The 17,884-nt window shown below is 45.4% G+C and overlaps 1 protein-coding gene across 1 annotated transcript; it reads left to right on the top strand.

Annotated features, from left to right (window-relative positions):
• The first annotated feature begins 187 nt into the window (after positions 1-187).
• On the top strand, positions 188-14,219 carry Psmd2 (proteasome 26S subunit ubiquitin receptor, non-ATPase 2). Its single transcript, XM_004654323.3, has 21 exons — positions 188-365; positions 806-862; positions 1,409-1,573; positions 4,525-4,646; positions 4,834-5,058; positions 6,817-6,975; positions 7,271-7,415; positions 7,597-7,657; positions 7,801-7,947; positions 8,078-8,184; positions 8,386-8,513; positions 9,120-9,207; positions 10,462-10,624; positions 10,746-10,847; positions 11,016-11,161; positions 11,382-11,465; positions 12,469-12,637; positions 12,779-12,873; positions 13,097-13,223; positions 13,630-13,748; positions 13,885-14,219. Exons 1-21 carry the CDS (start codon positions 231-233, stop codon positions 14,065-14,067), a joined length of 2,727 nt encoding a protein of 908 aa, XP_004654380.1. The 5' UTR covers positions 188-230; the 3' UTR covers positions 14,068-14,219.
• Positions 14,220-17,884: the final 3,665 nt, after the last annotated feature.

Here is a 17,884-nt window from a genome sequence, read left to right as displayed (position 1 = left end):
CCAGCAAGACTCCCAGCCCCACACGGCACGTCGAGGCCGGCAAGGGAAGCTGGGAATTGTAGTTCGTCCGGCGGAGGCGCCTGGCGCGCAGACTCGGCCTGGGGTTTCCGGTTGCGGGCGGGGTCTGAAGGAGGAGGAGCGCGGCACGGCGCGGCGCACGGCGCGCGGGGCCGGCTGGGAAAAGGGGCCGTGCGGGCAGGTGCGCGCGCAGCAGGCCGGCAGTGTCGGAGATGGAGGAAGGTGGACGAGACAAAGCTCCCGTGCAGACCCAACAGCCCCCGGCGACCGCTCCGGGCGGCGCGGAGGACAAGTCGACTGGCAAGGAGCGGCGGGATGCTGGGGACAAGGACAAAGAGCAGGAGCTGGTGAGGAGGCGTGGTGCCCCGAGCCGGTGGCGGAGGCTCTGGGCTGAGTCACTGTGGTCCCCAAGGCCTAGGGCCCGACTCCCAACGGCCCACCGCACCCGGGAGACCGCGGATGAAGCGACCCCGGGTCTCCCGGCACCGTTTCTCTGTCTCCATTCTCCATTCTGAGCTGTCATCTTGGCGGACCCCACCAACTCTCACAACCACCTCCTGAGTTGGCTTCTGGCCGGTCACTGACATCTTCATTTTCTAGAACGGTTTTCAAGCGGAGGTGCTGCCCAGAATTTAGGGTTCCTTTCCAACAGGGCTTCCCATTCCCTTTTCTTGTACGTCTGCCCCTCCCGGGCAGGCAAGCGAGCATTCCATCTGCCCCAGCGGGAATGGGAGGAGGATGTGATTGGGAGTCCTTCTCTTGTTGAGCTTCTACCCCATCTTTGCAGTCTGAGGAGGACAAACAACTTCAAGATGAACTGGAGATGCTGGTGGAACGGCTGGGGGTGAGTCTCATCATTCACATGAGCAGGCGGGTATGAGGAGATTTTCCACTTTGCTTTATTCCATTTTGAGACAGCAACTACCATGTGAGATGGGCTGTTTTAGGTCAGTGTTATGGTAAGATAATGTGGGAGAGATTTACAAAAGGTATTTGAGCAGGGCTATTTGTTGTTGTTTTTTAATGTTTAAAAATTACTTATTGTTTATTTGAGAGTGTGGGAGAGAGAAAGTGGCAGAGAGAGAATGGGTCCTCCAGGGCCTCTAGCCACTGCAGACGAACTCCAGACACATGTGCCACCTTGTGCATCTTGCTTACATGGGTACTGGGGAATTGAACCTGCATCCTTAGGCTTCTCAAGCAAGTGCCTTAACTGCTAAGCCATCTCTCTAGCCCAGGGTTGTTTTTGTGCTAGGCATTTTGCAGGCAGCTGGGGACTCTCTGATGAAAGGAGAGACTGATGTCCCTGGGTGAAGTGTTGCCTAAGTATCTGTGTTTTAATTTGGAAGAATGACTCCTTTTTGTCTGAGCCCTAACATGTTCTGAGCAGGAGAAGGACACATCCCTGTACCGACCAGCCCTGGAGGAATTGCGAAGACAGATTCGTTCTTCTACAACTTCCATGACTTCAGTACCCAAGCCTCTCAAATTTCTGCGTCCACACTACAGCAAGCTGAAGGAAATCTATGAAAACATGGCCCCTGGGGAGAACAAGGTAACACTACTTCAGAATCTGGTGGAGGTCTAGGTCAGGAATTCCCTTTCAGGACAAGTTTGTCATAGAATATCCCCCCCAAAGAGCTGAGAGTCAAGTCTTAATATGCTTATGTTACTTATATTGGACCTTGGAATTTCCTTATCATGGGCTCTTTCTTTTCTTTAAAAACAAAACTATTTAGAGCAGAGTGTGGTGGTGCATGCTTTTTAAGCTCAGTACTCCGTGATTTCAAGGACACCACACATGCTTCATAGAGAATTCCAGATCAGCCTGGGCTAGAGTGAGACCCTACCTCAAAAAACAAAAACAAAAAAATAAAATAGTTTATTTGTATGTGTGAGTGCTTACTCACTCTGAGATCACTTGCTACTGCAAATGCATGCCTGTCCAGCTTTATGTGGGTGGCTGGGTAATTGAACCTGTGTTGCCAGGCTGTGCAAGCAAGCAAACACCCCTAGCTGCTGGGCCACCTTCCCAGATACTTCCCTTTTGAGATAGGATCTCACTCTAGTCCAGACTGACCTGGAGCACACATCATGATATATTTCTAACTTTTTTTTTTGGGGGGGGTTGTTTCAAGGTAATCTCACTCTAGTTCAGGTCACTGGAATTCACTATATAGTCTCAGGCTGGCCTTGAATTCACAGTGATCCTCCTACCTCTGCCTCCTGAGTTAAAGGCGTGCACCACCTTGCCTGAATTAATGTTTTAAAATATATTTTTATTTATTTATTTTGGAGAGTGATGGCTTAGCAGTTAAGGCACTTGCTTGCAAACCCTAAGGACCCAGGTTCGACTCCCCAGAACCCACGTAAGCCAGATGCACATGATGACTCATGTGTCTGGAATTTGTTTGCAGTAGCTGGAGGCCCTAATGTGCTCATTCTCTCAATAAATATGTAAAAAATAAAATTTAAAAATATTTTTAAAGAACTGGGTGTGGTGGCACACACCTTTGATTCCAGCACTTGGGAGGCAGAGGCAGGAAGATCACTGTGAGTTCAAGGCCAGTCTGAGATTACATAGTGAATTCGAGGTCAACCTGGACTAGAGTCAGACCTTACTTTGAAAAATCAAAACAAAGCACAACAAAAATATTTTTGAGAAGGAGAGAATGGGCACCCTAGGGCCTTATGCCACTCTAATCAAACTCCAGATGCATTTGCAGCATTCTGTATCTGCCTTTATATGGGTATTGAGGAATTGAAACTGGGTTGGAAGGCTTTGTAAGCAAGCATCTTTAACCACTGAGCCATCTCCAGCCCCACCATTTTTTATTTTTTGGAGATAGTTACACCCTGTAGCCCAGGCTGGCCTCAAACTCATGTACTCCAGTCTAGACATGACCTTGTGGCCCTTCTTCTGCCTTAGCCTTCCAAGTACTAGCATGGTAGCCTGGCTTGATTAAAGCCTTCTAATAGTTTATTATGATAAGATTTATGCTGGGCATGGTGGTGTATCTCTACCTCTAGTCTCATATACTCAAGAGGTTGAAGCAAGCAGAATCTTCGTTTTTTTTTGAAATAGGTGTCATGTAGCTTGGAACTCCATATGTAGCTGAGGATGACCTTGAATTTACAGTCCTGCCTACACCTCCTGAGTGCTGGGATTATAGGCATGAGCCACCACACCCTGTTTGCAGTTCTGGTGATTGAACACAGGTCTTCCAGCCTGCTAGGCAAGCACTCTGCCAACTAAACTACAGCTCTAGCCAGGAGGATCTCTCAAGTCCAGGATTTATTTATTTATTTTATTTTTATTTTTTTCTGAGGTAGGGTCTCACTCTAGCTCAGGCTGACCTGGAATTCACTATGTAGTCTTAGGGTGGCCTCGAACTCATGGCAACCTTTCTATACGTGCTGAGATTAAAGGCATGCACCTCCACCCCCAGCTTCAAGTCCAGGAATTTGAGGCCAACCTGGGTAATGTAATGAGACCCTATCTCTTAAAATTGAGAGCCTCCATCTTATCATTTACCCCTAGGTTATCACTCTTCACCTGTGTTGGCTTAATAGCCAACACAACAATAGCAACACCACCCTAAAGGTTTTTCTGAGACTTACCTTAGATTACATGGAAATTTTTAGAATAGAAACCAACATAATGACTTTTCAAAAATTAATTTATTTGTTTTATTTATTTGAAATAGAAAGGGATGTTTTTTATTAACAACTTCTATGGTTATAAAAAATACCCCATGGTAATACCCTCCCTTCCCCCACTTACCCCTTTGAAACTCCATTCTCCATTATACCGCCTCCCCATCTCAATCAGTCTCTGTTACTTTTTTTTTTTTTTTTTTTTTTTAAATTATTTATTTATTTATTTATTTGAGAGCGACAGACACAGAGAGAAAGACAGATAGAGGGAGAGAGAGAGAGAATGGGCGTGCCAGGGCTTCCAGCCTCTGCAAACGAACTCCAGACGCGTGCGCCCCCTTGTGCATCTGGCTAACGTGGGACCTGGGGAACCGAGCCTCGAACCGGGGTCCTTAGGCTTCACAGGCAAGCGCTTAACCGCTAAGCCATCTCTCCAGCCCAGTCTCTGTTACTTTTGATGTCTGGAGGGATCATGTTGTATGGAGTCCTGCCGGTCCTTTGACTCTTACATTCTTTCTGCCACCTGAAAGAGGTTTTTCTTTTTTAAATATATTTTAAAATATATTTTATTTATTTATTTGAGAGAGAGATTGAGAGGGAGGGAGAGAACAGGCGCACCAGCCACTGCAAACAAACTCCAGATGTTTGCGCCCCCTAGTGCATCTTGCTTACGTGGGTCCTGGAGAGTCGAACTGGGATCCATTGGCTTTGCAGGCAAACACCTTAACCAGTAAGCCATCTTTCCAGCCCCAACATAATGAATTTTGGAGTCAGTGATCTTGACTCTGTTGTGTATACTCCTTCCCTTGGGCTGTTGGGCTTGACCTCAAAAGACTGGTTTCCTTGTAGCGTTTTGCTGCTGACATCATTTCTGTTTTGGCCATGACCATGAGCGGAGAGCGGGAGTGCCTCAAGTATCGGCTAGTAGGCTCCCAAGAGGAATTGGCATCATGGGGTCATGAGTATGTCAGGTAAGATGCTTTCTTCTTAGAAATCTGGAGGGATTTGGAGGCATGATTCTGTTTGGTCTTGTAGGACCACTATCTGTTTGAGAGTATCACTGTATTGTATTCACCAGATGCTGAATTCCTTGGCTTATAGAGAACTGCTTCCCCTAAAATTTTGCTCCCTTGATGGCATGTATGTGTCTTTCCAAAGGCATCTGGCAGGAGAAGTGGCTAAGGAATGGCAGGAACTGGATGACGCAGAGAAAGCCCAGCGGGAGCCACTGCTCACTTTGGTGAAGGAGATTATCCCCTACAATATGGCTCACAATGCAGAGCATGAGGCCTGTGACCTGCTCATGGAAATTGAGCAGGTGGGTATGCTGGAGAAGGACATTGATGAGAATGCTTATGCAAAGGTCTGCCTCTATCTCACCAGGTGAGTGGATGTGGTAGACATGGGTGGGTGGCCAGCTTTCATCGACATTGCTCTTAATTTGTGCCTCCATTCCCCCAGATCATCTGCCTCAACGGTCACCTAAGGCTCTCGTTCATATTGATATCCATGAATTTCTTTCTTTTTTTTTTTTATTATAACTAAAAGCCTTTATTCTATACAACTGTGAAATACAGATTTTGACCCTTTTGGCATTGCAGACCTGGAAACTGTAATTACTGGTTTTTGACTGGAGGAGAAAAAGAAGCATAACCATGCTGGGGTCAGATCTATGACAGGAAGGGCTCGGCACACAGGGCTGGTGACCCTGCCCCTATAGTGCACAGGCCCCTTCCTGAAGACACATGAGACCTGGGTGTATTATTATTTTGCTATTAGTTTACAACTATTGCTAAAAAATGTGCACTGAAAGCACACTGTTGTATTCAACAGACAGATAGAAAGGACTTAAAAAGAAGCCATTATTAGCTCTGTGAGGAAGGAGAAGACCGTTGTGGCTCCTTGGGAAGGGGCTATGTCTTGGCTCACTTCTCTAAGGTGCAGGGAACCATGACTTGTCCACTTCCCACAGCTAGCTGGCCGGCACTGAACAAGCAGTTGTGCGGATCAGAACATCTCAGTATGTTAAGGTCCGGACCTGGGTCTGTCAGCTGCCCTCAGCAGAACCCGTGAAGATGTAAAAAAGGAAAAACTTTCCTGCCCCCTCCCCAGTCCCTAGTGCTGTGGCGACGGCCACGCTCAAGCGGGGAGGACGGCCGGGTGAGCGGCCCTCGGAAGGCACTTGTGCTTCTGGCTTCACGCGAGGCTCGTCTGCTGTGGGCTCAGGGGCGGACCACTGACCTATGCTGAGTACAAACGACCTTGGGAAGAATCCAAAGTTATTTTCTGCCAAAAGTTGCAAGTGTTTATCCCCAATAAGTTAAATTTCTGTACAAGATCCAGGTGACTTGTGAGGCTTCTGGTTGTTAGAAACAGCAGTGGAAAGATAGATATCCATGAATTTCTTGAGAACAGACTTTGTGTATAGGATTACTTGTCCTAGAACTTAGCGTACTACCTGGAATATAGTAGACATTCAATATGCATTTTTTTAAATTAGTTAATTTATTTGAGAGGCAAGAAGTGAGATAGAGAGAGAGAAAAAATGGGCACACCAGGGCCTCCAGCCACTGCAAACAAACTCCAGATGCATGTGCCACCTTATGCATCTGGCTTACATGGGTCCTGGGGAATTGAATCTGGGTCCTTTGGCTTTGTAGGCAAGTGCCTTAACCGCTAAGCCATCTCTCCAGCCCTCAATATGTATTTGGTTTTTCGAGGTGGGGTTTCACTCTAGCTCAGGCTGACCTGGAATTCACTACGCGGTCTCAGGAGGCCTCAAACTCAAGGCAGTACTCTTACCTCTGCCTCTCGGGTGCTGGGATTAAAGGCATTCACTATCATGCCTGGCTCAATATCTATTTTTAAAAATATTTTATTTTGTTTATTAGAGAGAAAGAGGCAGAGATAGAGAATGGGCACACTAGGGCCTCTAGCCACTGCAAACGAACTCCAGACATATGTACCACCTTGTACATCTAGCTTTTGTGGGTACTGGGGATAGAACCTGGGTCCTTTTGCTTTGCAAACAAGCACCTTAACTGCTGAGTCATCTCTCCAGCCTTCAATATGTGTTTTGGCTAAATGAATTAAATAAATGAACAGAACTTTCTAAATTCCTCATTGTCTTTGCTTTTGTAGTTGTGTGAATTATGTGCCAGAACCTGAGAACTCTGCCTTACTGCGCTGTGCCTTGGGTGTGTTCCGAAAATTTAGCCGCTTTCCTGAAGCTCTGAGATTGGCATTGATGCTCAATGACATGGAACTGGTGGAAGACATCTTCACCTCCTGCAAAGATGTGTATGTAGGGAAGATGTTGGCAAAGGAAGAGATAAGCTCATACGTGGGGATTTGTGTGAGGAGCTGAGACAGTTTCTTTTTAATTTTTTTTTCTCAATTTTTTTTTATTAACAACTTCCTGATTATAAAAAAATACCCCATGGTAATGCCTTCCTTCCCCCCACTTTCCCTTTTGAAACTCCATTCTTCATCATATCCCCTCCCTCTCCTGGTTGAGACAGTTTCTGCTTAGGGCATGAGAGGTTTTCCTGTGCCCTTAGTGGATGAGGGTAAGCAGGATGGATTTCTCCCACAGAGTGGTGCAGAAACAGATGGCATTCATGCTAGGCCGGCACGGTGTATTCTTAGAACTGAGTGAAGATGTAGAGGAGTATGAAGACCTGACTGAGATCATGTCCAATGTACAACTCAACAGCAACTTCCTGGCCTTAGCTCGGGAGGTGAGATTCTTTGTGCTTTCTCTCAAAGTTTTTTGGTTGTAATTCTATCTGCCATTTGATCTCCCTGACCAATACCTCCCACTAGACTCTCCTTGGTTAGAATTGCTATTCAGTGGGATAGCAGAAGGGACAGCTAGGGGAATACTGAGGCAGCAATTATGACCCTCTTTCTTCTCTTCAGCTGGATATCATGGAACCCAAGGTGCCTGATGACATCTACAAAACCCACCTAGAGAATAACAGTGAGTAATTATCTGTGGGGATTGGAGGGTAATTAATTGCTCCTCTGGTATTGGGAGTGATGGCTTGGCCAAGCTGCTTGTGCTAAAGAACTTAGAATGCCCACACACTTTTTTCCTGGGATTTTACATTGTTCTTATTGCAGGGTTTGGTGGCAGTGGCTCTCAGGTGGACTCTGCCCGCATGAATCTGGCTTCCTCTTTTGTGAATGGTTTTGTGAATGCAGCCTTTGGCCAGGACAAACTGCTGACTGATGATGGAAATAAATGGCTCTATAAGAACAAGGACCATGGTATAATTTTTTTTTTTTTTTTTAAATCCTCCTAGAGTTGAGTGATCCACAGCTCAGTTCTTGGGGAAGCTCTTTGTAAGCTTCCTCAGGATAGGCCCTTTTAAGGCTGATAGATTCTTCCTTGTCATAGGAATGTTAAGTGCAGCTGCATCCCTTGGCATGATCCTATTGTGGGATGTGGATGGTGGCCTCACTCAGATTGACAAGTACCTATATTCCTCTGAGGACTACATCAAGGTTGGTCTGGGCAAAACTTGCTTTTTGGGGACTTCCCCTTCCCATGTTCTCTAGTGCTCAGTAGTACCTTCTTGTTACTGATGAAGCATGTCCAGTTTTTCACTACAGGTAAGGCAGGTGCTACAAGTAAGTCCCATGCTGCATCCTTTGTAGTGAAGAAGATAGAGTAGCCTGAGTACAGAGTCTGCTTGTTCTTTGCAGTCAGGAGCTCTCCTTGCCTGTGGTATTGTGAACTCTGGGGTCCGGAATGAGTGTGACCCTGCCCTGGCACTGCTTTCAGACTATGTTCTCCATAACAGCAATACCATGAGACTTGGCTCCATCTTTGGGTAAGGCTTCTTGTTTCTCCTTCCTTATTTATTTTAAAAAAACGAGGCTGGGTTTGGTGGCTGTTGGTGCACTCAGAAGAAAGACATAGGAGGATCACTGTGAGTTCAAGGCTACTCGGAGACTATATAGTAATTCCAGGTCAGCCTGGGCTAGAGTGAAACCCTACCTTGGAAAAGCCAAAAAAAAAATCAAAAATCTTGCCTTTCTGTTGGTGCTTATCTTGTAAGCTCTAAAGAAAGGAACTTAGCTGGAGAGATGGCTTAGCAGTTAAAGCATTTGTATGCAAAGCCAAAGGACCCTAGTTTGATTTTCCAGGACCCACATAAGCCAGATGCACAAGGGAGCACATGCATCTGGAGTTCATCTACAGTGGCTGGAGGCCCTGGCTTGCCCATTCTCTCTTAAATAAATAAATATGTAAATAAATAAAAGTTTTTTTTTTTTTTTTAAAGAAGTTTATATTGCTAAGGGCTGCCCTGTGCCATTGTTGAATGTCATTGATGGCACATGCTTTTGGTGAATGATGACCAGTCAGCCCTGTTCCTGTTCCTTTCGTATCCACCCTTGGGTATATGTTGAAGACTGCCTCTCCCTGACTTTTTCAGGCTAGGCTTGGCCTATGCTGGCTCAAATCGTGAAGATGTTCTAACACTGTTGCTGCCTGTGATGGGAGATTCCAAGTCCAGCATGGAGGTGAGTAGAAGCTGTCGATCATTTTTAGTAGGTAGAAGGTACTCTCATATAGTGAGAGAGGGGTGTGTGTGTGTGTGTGTGTGTGTGTGTGTGTGTGTGTAAGCATACTTGGGAGGTTGAAGCAGGAGTATACTGTGAGTTCTAGGCCAGCCTTGGTGCAATAGAGAAAGACACTGTAAGGGAAAAAAAAAGAGGGATGAAGGCAAGGGAAGTAATTTCAAGCCCAGCTGAGGCTTGATATTGAGACTGAAGAGTTTAGTGCTGAGTTTGGTCTCTCAGTTCCCAGAGAACAATAAGAAACCAATGGAGTTTAGAGTTGATGATTATGTTGGCCAACTTTCTGTCATTCCAACAGAACACTTGTGATAACCAACATATAAATACAAAATGTTTTGGTTTACCTTTTGGAGGTTGTAGTTCATGATCAGGTGGCAGGTCATGGTGAGAACACATGGAAGCAAAGGAGAAAGGGCCAGGATCCCACTATTCTTTTCAAGGGAACTCCCCCAGTGACCTAAAGGTCTCCTCCTGGGCCCCACCTCTTAGTTTCTTCCACCTCCCAGTAATACCACCTTTGAGGTCCAAGCCTTTTAATGCATGGGCAAATAAAGAAGATGCAGTTTTGTGGGGTTTTTTTTTTTTGTTTGTTTGTTTGTTTTTTGTTTTTCAAGGTAGGGGCTCACTCTAGTCCAGGCTAACCTAGAATTCACTCTATAGTTCCAGAGTAGAACTGACAGCTGTTCTCCTACCTCTGCCTCTCAAGTGCTGAGATTAAAGGAGTGTGCTGCCGTACTCAGCTAAGACGCAGTTTTATACAGTTTTCATTTAAAAAAAAAAAAAAAAAGAGCTGGACATGGTGGGGCATGTCTATAGTCCCAGCACTTGGGAGGCCAAGGTAGGAGGATTGCTGTTGAGTTTGAGGCCAGCCTGGGACTAAGAGTGACTTTCAGGTCAGCCTGGGCTAGAGTGAGACCCTACCTCGAAAAACAAACAAGCAAAAAGAAAAAACAACAAACAACAACAACAACAACAAAAAAAACAACCCAGTAATAACAACAACAAAAGAAACTAAAAGCAGGTGAAGCAGTCACTCCAGTGGCTGGTGTGCATAAAGTATTAGGTGAGTGGCTGCAGGTTGGCCTGCTATCAAAGTATCACCCAGTGTTGTTAGAAAGAAGGACTTCAGTATTGGCTGTTTTGAATCAGTATTTTACTATCTTACTGTGTGTGCACTACTGATTTTCTCATTTCTAGGTGGTGGGTGTGACAGCTCTGGCCTGTGGAATGATCGCAGTGGGATCCTGCAATGGAGATGTCACTTCTACCATCCTTCAGACTATCATGGAGAAGTCAGAGACTGAGCTCAAGGACACCTATGCCCGTTGGCTTCCTCTTGGCCTGGGTCTCAATCACCTGGGTGAGGGGATGTCTGTTTGGTGAAAGGGCTGACAGTCACTGGGTACAACAGTGAGGATTTGTGTGTCAGACTGAGCTGGAGAGAAGTTGGTATCCTTTAACCCCTTGTATTTGTCCTTTAGGGAAGGGTGAGGCCATTGAGGCAATTCTGGCTGCATTGGAGGTTGTGTCAGAGCCGTTCCGCAGTTTTGCCAACACACTTGTGGATGTGTGTGCCTATGCAGGTCTGTGTTTCCCTTACTCTGTGCTTTACTTCTTTCTTGGTCATTTTTTCTCAAGTTTTATTTCTTCTTTGCCTTTCATTTGGAACTGCTGTATATGTTTTAGGCTTCTATGTGCAAAATAAGCGCTTTTGATGTCTTCTCGTCTCTGTTTGTTCCGCCCTGCTGCAGGCTCAGGGAATGTGTTAAAGGTACAGCAACTACTCCACATTTGCAGCGAACACTTCGACTCCAAGGAAAAGGAGGAAGACAAGGATAAAAAGGAAAAGAAGGACAAGGACAAGAAGGAAGCCCCAGCTGACATGGGAGCACATCAGGTTATGGTGGCAGCTGGGCACTGTGAAAGGGAGGCTCTGAGAAAAACCAGTGTGTAGGAGAAAGCAGGGGGCTGGGCTTATCAGAGTAGCAGGACCCTGGGTTCCCTCCATGAGATGTAAGGATTCCCTAAAGGATGGCTTTTCTTAGCTGGGTCTTGAGTCAAGGGTGACTGTTTCTGTTTCTGAAACCTAGTGGGGTCTGTTGCCTCTTGACTTGCAGGGCGTGGCTGTTCTGGGGATTGCCCTTATTGCTATGGGTGAGGAGATTGGTGCAGAGATGGCACTACGAACCTTTGGCCACCTGGTGAGTATAGCACAGGGAAGACAGGAATATACTTTTCTTTTTTCTTTGTGGTGCCTGGGGATTGAACCCAGGGTCTGTGCATGCTTGGTAAGTACTTTAACACTGGGCTACACCTCAGCCTTGGAACAGAGTAATTTTTATTTATTTATTTATTTTTTAATATTTATTTATTTGTAAGCAGAGAGGGAGATAGAGATGAGACAAACAGAGAGAATGGGTGTGCCAGGGCCTTCAACCACTGCAAATAAACTCCAGGTGCATGTACCACTTTGTGCATATGGCTTTACATGGGTACTGGGGAATTGATCCCGGGTTGCTAGGCTTTGTGGGCAAGTGCTTTAACTGCTGAACCATCTCTCCAGCCCTTCTTACTTATTTGAGAGAGAGAAAGAGGAGAGAATGGGCATGCCAGGGCCTCTTGCTGGTGCAAACAGACCTAGATACATGTTTTACATTGTGTACCTGACTCTATGTAGGTACTGGGGATTCAACCTGGAACAGCTGGCTTTGCAAGCAAGTACCTTTAACTGCTGAGCCATTTCCCCAGCTTTATGTTGGTGGCTGGGGAATAGAATTTGGTCTGACAGGCTTTGCAAGCAAGAGACTTTAACTGCTTCTTAACCCTAAATATACTAATTTTGATGGCTTGGGGTTTTCTTGTTTCTTGGTGGAGAAACAGTCTTTTTGCTGTGCCTTTTTTTTTTTTTTTTTAAATGTATTTGAGAGAAAGAGGCAGAGAGAGAGAGGGAGAGAATGGGCGTGCCAGGGCCTCCAGCCACTGCAAATGAACTCCAGACACATGTGCCCTCTTGTGCATCTGGTTTACATGGGCCCTGGAGAATTGAACCAGGATTCTTTGGCTTTGCAGGCAAACACCTTAACTGCTAAGCCATCTCTCCAGTCCTTGCTGTGCCATTTTAATAAAAGTCATCCACCAGCCTGTTGCTATTATTTAACTTGTTTTTACAGCTTTTCCCATTCTGTTATTTTCTTTCACCACCAGCTGAGATATGGAGAGCCTACTCTTCGGCGGGCTGTACCTTTAGCCCTGGCATTAATCTCTGTCTCAAATCCACGACTCAACATACTAGATACGCTAAGCAAATTCTCTCATGATGCTGATCCGGAAGTTTCCTATAACTCCATCTTTGCCATGGGCATGGTGGGAAGTGGTGAGTATTAGGTAGAAAAAGATTTAAATAGATTGGAAGAAGCCTATAGTTCAGGCTCTTAACTTCCTATTCTTTTATTACTTAGTGAGATCAAAATGCTGGTACTTTTCTTCATACCTCTGTAATGTTTAACATTTCTAGGTACAAATAATGCTCGTCTGGCTGCAATGCTGCGCCAGTTAGCCCAATATCATGCCAAGGACCCCAACAATCTTTTCATGGTGCGCTTGGCACAGGTAAAGAATAGAACTCTTCTATGTAGGTATGGTAATAGAAATCCTGTAATGATGAAGAGGGACGTGGAGCCTTGGTCTGGGGGGAGATAGGAGGAAGTTGTGGGGTTTTTGTTTGGCTGGGTTAGGTTTCTCGGTGGAAGGCTGGTCTCCTTGGGGTATAACTCCTCATCTCCACTTCTCTCTCTCTCTCTCTCTCTCTCTCTTTTTTTCCCCCCTTTTCCAGGGCTTGACACATTTAGGCAAGGGTACACTTACCCTCTGCCCCTACCACAGTGATCGGCAGCTTATGAGTCAAGTTGCTGTGGCTGGGCTGCTTACTGTGCTTGTTTCTTTCCTGGATGTTCGCAATAGTGAGTTCCTGCCCAAAATATATTGTACATATACTCTGTATCTACCCCTACTAGGGCCTCCCTGACAATTCAGGATCGAGACCCCCAATTTAGCTCTTTTGTTATAGGTTCTTTGGACTTGTGATATGCATAAGCCCTTCATCTCCCATACTGTTGTGATCTGGTCCAAAGAAATTCAAAGATGTTGAGTCTGCTCTTAAGTGATTATGAAAAGTGATTTTCAAGTCTGAGGGCTGTGAGCAAAGGAAGGTTCAGGCGTCTTGGGTTAGTAGCAGGGCATATGAGGAGCAAAGTATGGCATTGGCTGATAACTTGGGTTTAAAGATTCAGGGCTAGGGTACATTGCCAAAGTTTAGGTCAGGCCTGCTTGGATGTCTTAACTGTTTGTGCTGTGTGCTTCTCTCAGTCATTTTAGGTAAATCACACTACGTATTGTATGGGCTGGTGGCTGCCATGCAGCCCCGAATGCTGGTCACATTTGATGAGGAGCTGCGGCCATTGCCAGTGTCTGTCCGTGTAGGCCAGGTAAGGGGTTAATTAGAAACAGAGGGCTCAAGATACACATAAGTCTTTTTCCCCAAACTGGTATGGTCACCAATGGGTGGACTTGCTTCTCTCCCATGTGGAGTCCCTTCATTTCATGAGTTTTATCATCTCACAGGCAGTTGATGTGGTAGGCCAGGCTGGCAAGCCCAAGACCATCACAGGGTTCCAGACACACACAACTCCAGTGTTGTTGGCCCATGGGGAACGGGCAGAATTGGCCACTGAGGAATTTCTTCCTGTTACTCCCATTCTGGAAGGTTTTGTTATCCTTCGGAAGAATCCTAACTATGACCTCTGAGTGGACACTAGGTGCCCTGGGTCACAGCTGGTTTATCAGCTGACCATGCTTCCTGCTACCATGGGGATGCCCTAACAGACCTTTGGGGAAATTGTTAACCTGTTCTTTTGTTACTGAGATAATTTTGTTGAATAAAGGACCTTTATCCCTGAGGTCTCTGTCTGTTTTCTGGGGTATCGTGGCCTGGGATTGTTTAGAGCATTGTTTGGAGCACTGGTGAGCCTAGGCTTGCAGGAAGGCTGTCCTGGAACTAGTATGTTTCTTTCCCTTTTTTGAATGGTTTTTGCTTTTTTTAAAAAAAATTATTTTATTTATTTATTTGAGAGAGAGACACATAAATAGGTAGAGAGAGAGGGAGAGAATGGGCATGCCAGGGCCTCCAGCCACTGCAAATGAACTCCAGATGCACGTGCCACCTTGTGCATCTGATTTCCGTCAGTCCTGGGGTGTCGAACTGGGGTCCTTTGGCTTTGCAGGCATGTGCCTGAACCTCTAAGCCATTTCTCCAGCCCTTTTGTTTGTTTTTTGAAGCAGGTTTTCATTGGAGCTTAGTCTGACCTGGAACTCATTCTGAGCCCAGCCTACCTCAGCTTCCCAAGTGTTGGGATTAAATGCCTGAGCCACCACACCCAGCACTGCCACTCCTTTATTTATTTAGTTTAGTTTTCCCAGTTGGGTCTAGCCCAGGCTGACATGGAACTCACAGTGATCTGATCCTCTTAACTCGTCTCCTGAGTGCTGGGATTAAAGGCAAGTGCCATTACCCTTGAATCGTTTTGAGTTGATTTTTATTTAATTTTTTTATTGATAACTTCCATAATTGTAGACAATAACCCATGCTAATTCCCTCCTTCCCCCCACTCTCCCTTTGAAACTCCAGTCACCATCATATCCCCTTCCCCTCTCAGTCTCTCTTATTTCGATATTATAATCTTTTCCTCCTATATTATGATGGTCTTGTGTAGGATATATATATATATATATATATATTTTTTTTTTTTTTCCCTTTTTGTGGTGGGGGTCTTACTCTTGTTCAGACTGACCTTAAACTCTGTATCTCCAGGCTGGAATTAACGGTATGCACTACCACACCATTTTTTTTTAAATTAATTAATTAATTTTTTTTTTTTTTTTTTGGTTTTTCAAGGTAGGTAGGAGCTTGCTCTATCTATTCCAGGCTGGCCTGGAATTCACTATGTATTCTCAGGGCGGCCTCAAACTCATAGCAATCCTCCTACCTCTGCCTCCCCAGAGCTGGGATTAAAGGTGTGTGCCACCACATCTGGCACTGACTTCTTTTTAAATTTTTATTTATTTGCAAGCAGAAAGAGATACGAACTGCAGATGCATGTACTACCTATGCATCTACCTTTGCCTGGGCACTGGAAAATCAAAGTTGAATTGCTAGGTACCTTAACTGCTAAGATATCTCCCTAGCCTCTTTTTTATTTTTATTTTTATTTTTTTGAGGTAGGGTCTCACTCTAGCCTAGGCTGACCTGGAATTCACTATTCTCAGGGTGGCCTTGAACTCATGGTAGTCCTGCTACCTCTGCCTCCTGAGTATAAGGATTAAAGATGTATACCACCATGCCTGGCTTCCCTTTTAATTAAAAAAAAAAAAATTTTAAGAGCTAGACAATGAGTGGGCACACCTGAGCTTTCTGTCAATGCACACGAACTTCAGATGCATGTGCCACTTTGTACATCTGGCTTTGCAAACCTAAGTCATCAGGCTTTGCAGGTAAGCACCTTTAACTGCTGAGCCATCTCTCCAGCCCCTTTTGGCTGGTTTGGAGACAGGATCTCTTGTAAGGAACTGAGGTTGTCTATGAACTTCTAATCCTCCTCCACTTCCCAAGAGTGTTGGGATTATAGACAAGTGTCACCACACCCAGCTTTAATGACTAATAGATCTTTTGGCCAGACAAGGTGGTGCTCACCTTTAATCCCAGCACCAAGAGTTTGACACCAGCCTGGGCTACAGAGTGAGTTCCAGGTCAGCCTGGAGTGAGACCCTGCCTAAAAAAATGTGAGGGCTGGCCAGGTGTCATGGTGCACGCCTTTAATCTCAGCACTTGGGAAGCAGAGGTAGGTGGAGCACCATGAGTTCGAGGCTAGCCTGAGACTACATAGTGAATTCCAGGTCAACCTGGCCCTGAGACCCTACCTTGAAAAACAACAACAACCAAAAAAAAAAAGGGCTGAGAGATGGCTTAGTAGTTAAAGCACTGCCCTGGAAAGCCTAAGGACCCATGTAAACCATATGCACATGGTAGCACATGCTGTCTAGAGTTTGCAGTAACTAGAGGCCCTGGGGTACCCATTCCTTTCTCTCTCAATTAAAAAAAAAAGGTGAAGGGCCAGGCATGGCAATGCACACCTTTAATACCGGTACCTGGGAGGCTAAGGTAGGATGAGGATCATGGTGATTTTGAGGACACCCTGATATTACCTAGATTCCATATCAACCTGGGCTAACCCTACCTCAAAAAAAAAAAAAAAAAAAAAAAAAAAAAAAGTTCTCTAGGAGATTCACACAAATTTTTTTTTTTTTTTTTTTTTTTTTTGAGGTAGGGTCTCACTCTGGTCCAGGCTGACCTGGAATTCACTATGTGTTCTCAGGATGGCCTCAAACTCTCAGCGATCCTCCTACCATTGCCTCCTGGGTGCTGGGATTAAAGGCGTGTGCCACCACACCCAGTTTGTTTTTGTTTTTGAGGAGTCCTTAACTCTGCCTCCCAAGTGCTGGGATTAATAGCATATACCACCACACCTGACAAACACAAATACTGTCTAATAACTTAGCAAATGACTTGGGAGTGCTAGGATTAAAGGCATATGCCACCATCCCTGGCTCCGTGTACATACTGGTTAGAAAACTTGATCCTGACCTTACCTTAGTGTGGTAATACAAAGAGGAGCCTCCTCTGTGGAAAGCAATCACTTTTGATTCACAGTGCTTCTTCCTGGTGGGACTGGTGTATTGAAGTGCTGCTTAGGGTCTGGATCTCTGTGGACACACTGAGCACGTGCAACACACATGGCCCTGCTGCCTAATCCTAGGTCACCTTTACCTTTATCCAACACTTGCTATGAATTCAATCTCCGAATAGTAGCTGCCACTGAATGGGTGCTGTAAATGTTGGGAGAATAATTTGTGTTTCTGAGACTTCACAGCAACTCTCAGATGGAGGTAGGTATAGCCCCATGTTTTGGTGAGAAATGAAGTTTGGAGAGGTTCAGTAACTTGTTCAATGTCATGTAAGTGGCAAAGGCCAGAATTGTAAGTCTAAGCCTGTGTTGCTCTAAAGTTTCATCCAGGGCTGGAGGGATGGCTTAGTGGTTAAGGCATTTGCCTGCAAAGCCAAAGGACCCAGGTTCAATTCCCCAGGACCCATGTTAGCCAGATGCACAAGTGGCTGCACGTGTCTAGAGTTTGTTTGCAGTGACTGCTGGAGGCCCTGGTGCACTCATTCTCTCTCTCTCCCCACTCTTTCTCTGTCAAAAAAAACAAAAAAAAACACACACACACAAAAACACATTTTAAAGCTCCATCCATCCCCTTAGCCACTAATCTGTTTCTCTAAGCTAGAAAAGCAGCAGCAACTTTGGTTTGAATGTTTCCACTGTTGTTTTCTCTGCTCTCAGCAGCCTGTGTAAAAGGTTCAACTATGATATGAACAAGTCTGCTGTACCTCTTTAATATGACTGCTGTCTGAAGAGCCTCTGTTACTGTGTAATGCTGATGTAGTAATTTCCTTGCCTGATCTCCAGGGGTGGTATTAAGATAAATTAGGAACTGGGTGTGGTGGTAT

Source organism: Jaculus jaculus, chromosome 5 (assembly GCF_020740685.1).
Source record: "Jaculus jaculus isolate mJacJac1 chromosome 5, mJacJac1.mat.Y.cur, whole genome shotgun sequence".
In the NCBI taxonomy this organism is placed as follows: Eukaryota; Metazoa; Chordata; class Mammalia; order Rodentia; family Dipodidae; genus Jaculus; species Jaculus jaculus.
This window is presented reverse-complemented; position numbering and strand designations above follow the sequence as displayed.

Bases quoted from the DNA above. Each gene is read 5' to 3' on its own strand.
- Psmd2 (XM_004654323.3), top strand. From the start codon at position 231: ATGGAGGAAGGTGGACGAGACAAAGCTCCCGTGCAGACCCAACAGCCC. The intron at 11,466-12,468 runs GTGAGTATAGCA...TTTCACCACCAG, and splicing joins TACGAACCTTTGGCCACCTG to CTGAGATATGGAGAGCCTAC. The intron at 12,874-13,096 runs GTAAAGAATAGA...CCCCTTTTCCAG, and splicing joins TCATGGTGCGCTTGGCACAG to GGCTTGACACATTTAGGCAA.